The sequence below is a fragment of the Nycticebus coucang genome, chromosome 15 (genome assembly GCF_027406575.1).
Source record: "Nycticebus coucang isolate mNycCou1 chromosome 15, mNycCou1.pri, whole genome shotgun sequence".
NCBI lineage: Eukaryota > Metazoa > Chordata > Mammalia > Primates > Lorisidae > Nycticebus > Nycticebus coucang.
The window spans coordinates 32,586,835-32,599,424 of record NC_069794.1 but is presented as its reverse complement, the minus strand read 5'-3'; the positions used below and the strand labels follow the sequence as shown (position 1 = coordinate 32,599,424).

Below are 12,590 nucleotides of genomic sequence, written 5' to 3'. Positions count from 1 at the left end.
ATAATTACTATAGCTTATTTTTTAAAATTGTATACCATGTATATATGTGTGTGTGTATCATGTGTACACATACAGAACAGTAAGTCTCAAAGTTTGGTGTCTGGGTCAGTAGCAGTGTCACCTGGGACCTTGTTAGAGATGAAAATTCTTTGCCTTCACCCCAGACCTGCTGAATCAGAAACTCTGCAAGTGGGGCCCAGTAATCTGTGTTTTAACAAATTCTTCACATGTTCTGGGTACACTTTCAAGTTTCAGACCCATCACTATAAAAGGTAATATTAATATTGTGGCATATCAGGCCAATAGTTCACAGGCCAGAATACTCTGGAAAGATTGATTGCCTCCCATACCTTAACCTAACAAGTATGGTGGTGTACCTGGAACATTCCTAATTCTCCTACAATTTACACTGACAGGCAGGGTGGTACAGTCAGTAGTCCCTAGAGTCAGATTTGGGGTTGAATCTTTGTCTGTCATTTTGTAACCACACAGCCTTGGCAAAGTTCCTCTTCAAGTATCAGTTTCTTTACTAATAAAAGGAGAGGCGTGCTGTATGCATCAAGCACCAGTGTGTGCAAGCCCTTGTTTAACATTGTGGGGAAATGTGTTCCACGAAGCAGAGTTTGGTTCTGACCGCAGTCTACCTACAGGCACTCTGGAGGGAGAGAGAAGTTTCTCATTAAAAAATCCCAAGTGAGGGACATGGAATTATCACTCTCTGTATGAAGTAAAAGAAACATTTGCCTTTTGTGCCGTGGACTCCCAGGTAGCATAAGTCCTTGGGAAGCGATTATGAGCAGCCAGTGGGCTAGTGCATTAGAGATTTCACTTGTCGCCAGGAAAGAGTAACTTATAAAAGCTGACACAATCTACGGAATGGGAAAGAGATGACTTTTTAAAACGTATCACTTCTTTTGCTTTCATTGTAAATTTTTCTTTAGTGCAGGTAAAAATTCTAGAACTTTCTCGGCAGGTTCCAGAGTGTCTGTTCCTCCCTGGGGATGTGCCGCGTAGGGGCTCACCTTCTTGTTCTCTGCATTTTCCCGGCCTCTGTGCCGCCCTGGCACAGCTTGCTTTCCTTAAATAACTGAAGTGCAAGCACAAATTTAGTGGAAAATCGACTTCTTTTGCTGCTTACACTTGTTCCTGTGCTCCTTACACTACTCTCTACTGACTTTGCTCGATGTGTCAACCTGAAGGTGTCTTGGGTGTCAACATTTCTATAGACTAAAGAATAAAAGATCCTAGCACATTATTCTGGCCTGTAACAAAGAATAATAAAAACAAGGCTGCATGAGGCAATGTGTTGTGTCCTAACTTTCCTATAGGAAAATAGCCTGATTCTCACGTGTCCATATTTGTTTCTAGTAAATCACCAAGGGACGAATATCAGGAGAATATCTCTGGAAAATACATACAAACTGTTTATTCAACTTCAGATAGGTGAGTGTCTTTATTTCCATGTGTAAATATATCCATACACATATGTGTATACATGTGCACATAGACACAGATTTTGTGCGGCCCTTGGTACTTGGCGATGGCTGTCCTGGTACCGCTTGCTCTGCCTGTGCACGGATGGAGCAAAGTACAGCTCACTAACAAAAACCTCTGCATCTGGGAATTTTTTTCTTGAATTCCTGGCTTTGCTGCTTTCTAATTTTGATGCGTATTATTCTGAAAGACCCTCTTCGTTCCTTCCAGCTGTCTCCCAAGCCAGCCTCTCTGCAGGTCGGGGTTCCCAGGAGTCCACAGTCCTGCCTCATTATCAGCATTTAGGCTTCACCACCTCACTTGTCTGTGCTCTCAGCCCTCCCTCTTTGCAGCTGTCTTGAAGCCTTACAAACACCTCACCTTGCAAACAGCTGCTGCCTGGTTTTGTTGCTGCCACCCACTCTGGGGCCAGGCTCCATTCCCAGGAGTAGAATTATGATGAGTATTGAGAGCTGGCAAACCGGCCCCATTGCAGGCTTTTGCTATCAGTGATCCTCTTTACCACTGAATTGTCAATGGAGCACCTAGCTGACATTCCTAAGAGTGTAGGTTGTGGATTTCTAGTGGAACAAATGCAAATAAATCATTAGCATTGCATATTTCCCTTAGCAAATGAGACATAAGTTCAGTTTTTCAAAAAATGTTTTATGTTAGGTGCCATGCAGTTTTAGAAGCTGAGGCTACACACAAAAATAAGATATGTCTTTACCCTCAATGACCATCACTATAAAAGGTAGTAGTAATGTTGTGGCATATCAGGCCAATAGTCTGCAGGCCAGAATGCTCTGAAAAGTATTCTGCTAATATTTTCCTCTATAGCAGGAGCTGGAAATGAGTCATATGTTCAGCTCCTGCTATAGAGGAAAATACTAGCAGAATATCAGACATTTGTATTATGGCTCTCCCACACATTGGTTTCACAACACTGGCAAGTTACTTATCTTCTGGACCTCAGTTTCCTTCTCTGTAAAATGACAATAAAAAATAATAATACCATCTTCTTGGGAATGTTGTGAAGAATACAGGAGTTTGTATAAGTAAAGTAAGTATATAGGAAAATGGACTGCACATAGTAAGTACTATGTAAGTGTTTGCTATTTTTATTTCACAACTCCGTCATGTATCCTACCCTGGAAATTTTAGACCCACGTGCTAATACCCCCAAACTAGTCAACATTGAAAGATGTTATTTAAGACAGTCCTAAGACTCTCTAAAATGAAAAGAATCTTTGCTTACAGCTCTGGTGTGACCCAAGGTACTTTGGACTCTGCTGATCACAACCAGAGATCATTTACTATGGAACATTATTTTTCTAAAATAAAGAACACAACTCTATTTTACTCATTATCTTTATGGTGGGGTTATATCTTGCTGAAGAGAATAAATTTTGTCATGATATATATTCCTGTATCCTGAGACATGGTGACATCAAGGGGAGTGTTTGGGTAACTCTAGACCCTACAGTCCCAGGCCCCACAGATCCATCATTTGTGAGTTTATCTACACACTCTTGAATGGATTTCTATTTTTGACCTATTGACTGTTTTGAGAGTTAAAAATTTATATTAATCTGCAGTATCATTTTTCCATGTAATCTGTAAAATGATATATGGAAATTAATAATTCAAAATCCTCTTCTAGCTTCAAAGGTCCTTATGACCTGGTTCAACTAGAAAACTGAACATCTTTGTCATGTCCAGATACACTCTTGATTCCTGACAAATTAATAATTTGAGACTTCGCTTCATGTTAAGTCTTTGTTATCATTGTGAGGTAACCAGACAAATCAATTCTATTACTAGAATAAGTAAATTCCAAGCCTTGCTCAATTTTTGTGCAATTTCCCGATGAGCATCAAAATTAACATATAATTTCCCCACGACTTAATAGGGAATACATCAATCTTTTGTATGATGACAAATTTATTTTTAATTGCTTACATCTCTATAGGTCTGTCATTGAAAGAGATATGTGCACTTATTGTCGAAAACCCTTGGGTGTAGAAACTAAAATGATTTTAGATGAATTACAAATTTGTTGCCATTCTACTTGCTTTAAGGTAAGGATGTGTTTATTTCACTTAACAAAAGATAAAATTGCATAATAACTGGAATAAAAATAATTATTTAATGAAATAGATGAAGTTAAAGCTTTCAGAAACACTTTCTTCCATATTAATAATTCACCACTTGAGTATTTCCCAGAGTTCTGCAGCCTAAACCTCAAAGGTTTGTAATTACCATCTTGGCTTTAGGCTAGGAGCTGATTACTGACACATTTATTCACTCTTGCCCTATAAAAAGGAACACTTGTTCTTTTTATAAAAGTTTTTTGCAACATTTTAATAAATCATGTATTATTAAAAATATGAAATGGAAAAAAGAAAATAAATTGTCGGGAATAAAGCTGGCAACTTTTACAACATGAAATTAGGTTGGATGGGTTTAACAATGGTTAGAACACAGCTTTGAGAGCATGATTAATTGTAATTAATTGTGGGTTAATAAATAATAATAAGGCTTCCATTAGTAGACCACTTCACAATTGTTCTTTCATAGGCTATTTCCTTTCGTTCTCAGAATAACATTGGGTGGGTCAATCATAGTTTTTGGTGTAACTATGTAATAACTGAGCTGGAAATCTGAAGACCCGAGTTCAAGTTCTGCCTCTCCCAGAAACTGTCTGTGTGGCTGGATAGTCACCTAAATTACCTTTGGTTCAGTTTCTTTATCTTTAAAATGACGTAGTTGAGTAGACCAGTGGATCTCAACCCTGGCTGCATGCCATAATCATCTGAGGAGATTAGGAAAAAAATAGAATTCTTGGGACTCACTCCAAATAAATTGAGACTTTTAGAAATGATTAGTGGGCATAGGTGTATTTAAAAGCTCCTTTGATAGATCACCCATGCAGCTAGTTTGGGAACCATTTCCCAAAATCTGTGGGTTCTTTCTAGTGCCGATATTCTATGGGTGATGCAGAGAATCTAATTCAGCCAAATAGATATAATACCTTGTCAACTGATCGCTTCTCTTCTGGTTACCTTCAAACAGTGACAAATAGTAATCCAAAATGCATGAGTGGCAGCTCACTTTGAGAAAAAAAATCCAAATTTAGGGCATATTATATGGAATTCTATGTAAAATATAATCTGAAGTTTGTATAATTATTTAACGATGAGAATAGGAAATTACTTTGTTTTAGTTCTGAAATATATTCAGTTCAACAAAAGTTACTCTGAAGTTTTTTATTTACAATTATTATATAGAAAATTTTCTAAAATAAGAAAATTCACCTGATTATTACTTTTGGTAAAGGGGAGTAATTCTCATTTCTTGTATTTTAGGTTTTTTATTCCTATTTTCAATATAAGGTCAATAAAACATGATTGAGAATAAAAATATCCCCACACTTTTAGAAAAAGATGGATTATTAATCTATAGCCTTATTTATTTATTTAGACAGGGTCTCACTCCATTGCCCCAGGCTAGAGTGCTGTGATGCTGTAGCTCACAGCAACCTCAAACGCCTGGGTTTAAGGAATCCTCTAGTTTTTTCTATTTTTAGTAGAGATGGAGTTTCACTCTTGCTCAGGCTGGTCTTGAACTCCTGAGCTCAGGTGATCCACCTTCCTTGGCCTCCCAGAGCGTTAGGATTATGGGCATAAGCCACCGCACCTGGCCTATGGCCATGTTTATAGACAACCATCTGAACCTCATTGAATACGTGCAACTGATCAATGACAATTTGCTTCAGTGAACTTGTTTCTAAAAGTCAACCAGCCAGTGAGAACCTCATGCTTGGAATTAAGACCATTAGCAGTGGACAGGAATAAAGCAGAGGTCAACCCTTTCCTGCCTCTGTCACCAGCATAGCTTAAAATAAACTTTCCCTGGAAACCCTATAGGGCCAGCAGTTTATTTCACTCAGTGAGGCTGTGCCCGGGCAGCATGGCTATCCCTTATGTAAGCAAACAAGAAATGCAACTTTGTGGGTTTTTTCAAGAATATTGAGTGGTGATCTTGTTTCTGGCGTAACCAACTTTTACAAGTTTATATTTACTCTAAGGTGAGTTTAGTAGAAAACTTAAGTGGTATATATACCCTGAAGTGTACCTTCATGGTAGAGAGATGATGAGAATTTATTTGAAAAGTTTGGCACGTGGATTATGGACAAATACTTTCTCAATTTCTCTGTGATTTCCCCTTGAGGCTCATTCTGAGTGTGACTATGGAGGATGGTCCTGAATGAATTGAAAAGACTATCCTTTTTCCTCTAAGAATCTAGATTTAATTTACAATGTAAACTTCATATATGTATTTTTTTCATTAGTGTGAAATATGTAAGCAGCCTTTGGAAAATCTAAAAGCAGGCGACAGTATTTGGATTTACAGGCACACAATACACTGTGAACCTTGCTACTCTAAAGTGATGGGTAAGTGTTATGCTCTACAAGGACTATCACTTTGGTTAACATTAATAAGCACTTAGCATTGATGAAAATTATGTCTTTAAATAAAGTAAAATATTTTATTAATTATATTTAGTTAAATATCAGCTGCAGATATTTATACTGTGGAAGTATTTTGTTATGAGGTATAAAGTTAGTTAATTTTTATATTGTCTTCTGGTATCAGACTAGACATAGATACAACTAAGCAAAGAAGTCATTTATTGAAAACATTTTTTTCGAACAAAAATAGATCTTCTCTGCTTAAATAATTTAAAATTAAGTCCATATCTATAAATGAGCTTTTATACTTGCAATTGGATACTATAATTATATACTATAATTTTGGATACTTGTAATTATATACTATAATCTTTTCCTAATTTGGTTATTCCACTGAATGCCTTTTAATTTTACTCTTAAGTGGAAAATTTAGAGTTAATTTTATATAAATATAGCATCAAAGTATTTTTTAGCAGTGTAAGACCAATGTTACTATAACTTGGACTCTTAATTAGCATAAACAATGTGAGGAAAAAAAACACTGGGGACCTGTGTTTTTAACTAACATTTTCTATAAACAAAGCATAAAAGGTTTAAAATTTGATTTAAAAGAATGCACAGTACACTGTAAATTAGCAAAATTAAGGCCTACAAAGATTGGTTGGTTTTTAAAAGTCAGTATCCATATTTTATTTGTAGAACAATAGTAAATAGAATAGCAAAAATGATATTGATAGATGGTCAGCAGAACTCTGTGAAAGATATTTTTTTCCTGATGTCTTCTTGTAGTGAATGAAAGAGAAACATTAGGGATTCCTACATGGGATCCAAAGTATGGAATTTAATGACAAATAATGTGACATTAATAAGCAACTGGGAGACTGTATCTGAAAAATATTCGGAAACCCACATTCCATCAGGCTGCAGAATCAATTACAAGAATAAACCTAATTATATTCATACTTTGCCTTCTATTTTCTGCTTTCTCCAGAGAGTGCTCATGGCCACTTTTCCTTCTCATTTAACAATCTTATCATGCTCAAGTACTGTGTAGTGGGTCTTGAAGTTACGTGGTGGTAGCTCTAAAGCTTTCAGTCTCCTAGAAGTCCTTGACATGGCTTAGGAGGTGGTGTTACCAAGAGACCCAGAAGTCTTTGCAACCTCCTCCCTGCTGATGTGCACTCACAGGCATTGCATTTTTTTATAGTACATATAAGTTGTCAAGATATAACTCTTTGGCATAAGTGTGTATACCAGGCATCTAGTACTTCATATATACAGTATGGCCAGCAGCCATAGTGGTGATTTCTGGATGAGAAGGATAAGTGGAATCTTTACTCTACCACTAACCCCTGGGTGAATAATTGCTTTGTAAATTTTAGTGATTGTCTTGTTTTTGTACTGAATTTGCATATCTAACTGTTATTTTCTTCAAATTTTTCAGCAAAGTGGATTCAATAACTCTGGCACATGAAAATCAAGATGAAAAGCATTCATTGAAAAATCAGTTAAAAGTTTTAAGAATATAATCTAGAAAAGCGTTTTCATTGAAGATCAACTTGCATAAAATTAATTCTGCTACTGCATAAATAATCTTATTGCCTTCTATAATGTGGTACATATAAAAAGAACCATCTGGTATCTGGCTAGATTTAGCTATAAAAAGTGTGGATAGTTCTAGTTACTATTACCAAAGGAATGATGCTTCTGATAGGCGGTGAGCATTGTCACCCAAGCCAGGTTCATACCTGCTCCATACAATGGCTGGGTGTCATGATCTCCATTATAACAAAATTTCTAATTTTTTCACATTTATTTCCCCAAGAATTTGGATTCACAGACTTGTTGACATCCTGACAAACTGTTAAGGAAACAAGATTATACTTCTGCAAAAGAAATGCTAATAGAAATTTTCTTATGAGGTTTGCCAGAAAGATGTTAACATAAAAAGTTGTATAGGCCTTAGAAAATCATTTATACTTTCCAGATCTCTGTGCCATTACTTGTAGCATGAAGGACATTGAACAAAATGATTTCTAGGGTTCCCTGTTGCTCCTCAAATTCTCTGATTCTCAAGCAAGTTTTAGTTTGCTTTTTAAAAACATATCTGTATGTGTTTGTTAAATAATGAGCTGACAGGAATATAAACAATTTAACCTTAGTATTGTCCTTCAGTTTAATCACACACAAAGGGTTTAGAAACTGTATTTTAAAAACAGAAAGAAATGGATTTATGGGTAATAAGTAAAATCATACAACATGTGTAGGTTACATGTTATAATTTGTGAAATTTTCTTTGCATGCATTTCAAAATCTGGGTTATACAAGTAATCTGTGAGACATGATGGTTATAGATTACAGACACATGTTCTTTAACAAGTTCTCTAGTATGTTGCATATATTCATATTACATAGCACTTTATATTTACAAAAGGCTTATAAAAATAAACTATCAGTTATACAGGAATTTTTTTGTGGCGTGTCTTTTAATAGTCACTAATACTGATTTTGTCAGTTACAGTGATCGCAATTTATTATATTCTCTGCTATGCTAATTAACTTATTTTTTTAATTGCTCAAGTGATAACTTTTATTTTTAAAGAACTTTTTCTGAAGCAATTGAAGATTCGGTAATCATGTGAGAATTGGTATTATTGACATCAAGAAATTGAATTTGTAAACCATTTTATATGCATATTTCATAAGCAACTTTTTATAGAAAGGGGCTTATGGAACATTGGGGTGGGGGTGGAATTCTAGAGAAGTTTTAAGGCAGTTGTGAAAAATTGATATGAACTAGGGACATTAAAATATAGTCATGTGTTTTCTGAATGTTGATAAATTCAAAGAATTATTCTCCTTTATAATATTTTCATGCATCTGTTCCTGTTAGAGATTGGTTCATAAAGTGTTAAACAGAAAATGCTTATCAAAATACAGCAATGTGTAATTGTTGTCCTTTGGAGAGAGAGCCAGAAAAAACAATTAATAATAATTTGATATTCATTAATTCATGCTTGATGAGAAGCAGTGGTAATTGAGCCATATGTTTTATTGTTCTTTTATTACATGCTATCACAGTGGATCAAAAGAAATAATTTTCTTAGAGTTGAAATTCACTGCAGAAAAGCATGGATGAAATGGTATCCCTCCCTTTTATAAAGTATATTAACATCTCAATGCTTTTGTAGTAATTAAAATCATCTGAATATCATTTTAAGAGTGTAAAAACCTAAAAGGAACACATTTCTCACTTTTCTATAGCTGTTTAATGGGCCCTGTCTTCAACAATAATGTATCAAATCAAACTAGAAGCTGCTGTAAAGAAGGAATGGATATGGGAGTGAAGAGAGAAGGGTTTCTGATTCATCAGGATCACTTGATTATGTCTGGGTTTATTCACACTGTAGGAATGACATATTCTGAAAACAATTTGGAAGATATCATATTTTTGCAGCCTATTAATTATGCGTGATTGTCATACTTTTTCTGGACACAATTGCCTAAATCTAGGAATACTGTGTCCTCTATGTCTTTAAAATAGAATTAACAGCTCCATCATGACAATATCCTACTAAAAAAGCAAAAGAAAAGACACAAAATATTCTCAGAAACTGAATTTATGAAAATAGTATTCTCTCACATTAAAGCCAAGAAATAAGAATTTATTCAAGAAGTAATCTGTACATCTTTAATTGTTTGATTGAAGTCACTCAACTAATTAGATGTGAGTGATGAGAATTGATATAACTGAAGAACTCACTATGGTGGAAAATGGTGAGTGTTTGGAATTTTTTTCTACTCAGCTTGATTCAGAAATCTAGCAAAATAAGTTACTGTTTAGTCTACATCATGGCAAACTAAAAAGGATATTGATTTTTTTTGTTACTACCAAAATTACTGGTTACTTTGGTACTAAGTAAATTGCTTTTGGAGTTCCACTTATTTCATAGTACTCAGCAGTTCCCAGAGGTGCCCATAAATATCTGTATAACTTGGGCTCATTTTCTCCTGTTTAAAATGAGGAGCTTAGAATATTGGCTCTCTGCTGTTCCCACCAGCTCAAACATCACTTGGATCTATCAATGTATTCCTGTTATCCTATTTTTAGATGTAATCTTTTGTTAGGTGATTAAAATGTTGTCAATATTTTGTATGGACTTTAGAATTGCATGTTGACTTTATCACAGCACAAAAGTTGTGCACCATTTTTGACCACTGGAGAAGTATGGCTTCTGGAAGACATGACTGAAATATTCAGAAGCCTAAGTTAGGTAAGGATTTTAGTTTTTTTATTATAAGAAAAGAAAGTGAACACTGTCTGACAGATGCCATCTGGGAAGAATCTTCTAACTTCATTTTCTCTGCATTCTCTTTGATATATTTTTCCCATGAATACATTTAAATGCCTAATTATTCTAGGATGATTTATAATTTATCATCATATTTCCCCACTAATACATTTAAATGCCTAATTATTCTATGCATGATTTAGAATCTAACATCACTCACTAATTTGTTTATTTATTTGTTCCGTTATTCGATAATTTAAATTTTTTCTTTAAGAACATGCTATGTTCCACGTCCCAGGGATGACAAAACCAGCCACAGTTCCTGACATTCCAAAGAGGGAGGGTGGAGGAGGAGTTTGAAAGTCAGAAAACAAACGTAATAATTTCTGAAACTGTTAAGACCTAACTATGAAAGGAACGAAACATAACAACTAGGTGAAGAGGTAGTTTTAAAATAAGGGATCAAGTGAGGAGGAAATATTTCAAATAATAAGCGAATGAAGAGAAGGAATCAGCCTGGGGAAAAGTAGAGATGTCTTAGAATGGGCCCAAATCAGACCATTTTCTGGGCTAAAATAAGCTTTCTTCTTTTTGGCACAATGAGATGGAAGTTCACAGATGCCAGGAGACAGAAACCCATCAAAAGATTTGTGGAATATTGTCCCTATGTAGGACAATATTCAGATACTATTCAGGTTGTCTTTAACTCTCTAACCTGGGGTGGGTTCCACCACATGACTGCTTAGTCTTGGACTTCAGGCTGACGTCCATCCCTTGGAAAAGAACTCCACGGGCATGCTCAGGGGACCATATCAAGGGTAGGGCAGGGGATATCTGAACAAGATGACACCTAAAGTGGAAACAATAGATTGTGTGTGATTTTCCCTTCCCTCATTTGAGGCATTAGGGATCAGGCCTATTACTGTTTTCCAAATGGAAACATTAAACAGTAAGGCAGCATCATTTCTGATTTAGGAGGGACTTCTCACAAGAATGTTATAAACTTTACACATTTTCTTCCTCTGTTGCAATATGAATAATGTATCTGGAGGAAAGGAACTTTCATATTGGCATAACTTTCTTAACAATTAAAATAAAAGGAAAAATTTTGAGCTGTAGGGGTTCATTCAGGTTCATAAAAACAATTAAATTAAAAGCCTCCCACAAGAAAGTGTGTGTAAGTACACAGGCCAGTGTGACTTTGATATGATTTAGTAATAGAAAGACTTCCAGGAGGCTGGAAGAGTGAGCAAGAAGAGAGGAGGTTTAAGAAGAAGGCAGGAGGCAGGTCATGGTAGTAACAAAAAGGATCATTGAAAATAGCATAAAGTGAACGTTGAAATTTATTAGAATTCATTTATAACTTTTAGCTTTGTGTCATTGAAATATTATTATTATAGCTTTCATGACCATGTTGAAATTATGTTAAGACTAAATATAGTCAAATTGAGTATTGACAAATTCACAAAGGCAATTCAATGGAGAAAGAATAGAATTTTCAACAATGGTATTGGTGTTGGAAAAATTGGATGCTCTAATGCACAAACAGAACAAAATATACACAGAGATATACCTTTTACAAAGATTGACTCAAAATGGACCATAAGCTTAAAATAACTTATAAAACTTCTACAGGAACACAGGAGAAAAGGAATATGCCCTTAAGCTTGGTGAAGAGCGTTTAGACATAACTTCAGAAGTATGATCTGAAAAAGAAATAAGTCATTATCATTAGATAAGAAAAAGCATGGTAAGTCAAACTTTATAAAGTTTCTGCTCTGTGAAAGACATTGTCAGAAGAATGAAAGTATTTGGAAAATACATATCTGATGAAGAACTTGTCCCAAATATATACAAAAATGAGCAAAATATCTGAGCAGACACCTCTACAGATAAGATATAACAGATGGCAATTAAGCATGTGAAAAATGCTCAACATTTGTCATTAGAGAAATTTAAATTAAAACAATGATGAGGTACCACTACCTGCCTATTAGAATGATTAAAATCTGAAAACCGACGATATCAATTGTTGGCAAGGTCTCAGAACTACAAGAACTCTCATATTCATTGCTAAGAGGAACCCAAAATGGTACAGCCCCTTCTGGAGTCTGGGTGTTTGCTCCTCTAAATCTCATGTTGAAATTTGATCCCCAGTGTTGGAGATGGGGCCCATAGGAGTTATTGGGGTCATGGGAGGGGGGTCCCTCCTGAATGACTTGGTGCCATCCCCACCATAACCAGCAAATTTTCACATTGCGAGTTCCCATGAGAGGTGGTTGTTAAGAGCTGGCATCTCCTTGCCCTCTTGCTTCCACTCCTCCCATGTGACTTTTGCACTCACAGGCTC

The 12,590-nt window shown here is 35.4% G+C and overlaps 1 protein-coding gene across 5 annotated transcripts in view; it reads left to right on the top strand.

The window, feature by feature from the left end:
* SCEL (sciellin) overlaps positions 1–9,080 on the top strand; it is a 342,117-nt gene extending 333,037 nt beyond the window's left edge. For 2 of the 5 annotated variants that reach the window (XM_053563449.1, XM_053563454.1), the window contains 4 exons: positions 1,369–1,443; positions 3,446–3,554; positions 5,828–5,930; positions 7,393–9,079. In XM_053563449.1, the coding sequence (XP_053419424.1) occupies positions 1,369–1,443; positions 3,446–3,554; positions 5,828–5,930; positions 7,393–7,409 (304 nt within the window). In that variant the 3' untranslated portion in view covers positions 7,410–9,079. Of the gene's footprint in view, positions 1–1,368; positions 1,444–3,445; positions 3,555–5,827; positions 5,931–7,392 lie in introns of all 5 variants that reach the window. The other 3 variants (XM_053563450.1, XM_053563453.1, XM_053563452.1) reach the window with 3 other exon arrangements.
* The last annotated feature ends 3,510 nt before the right edge of the window (positions 9,081–12,590 follow it).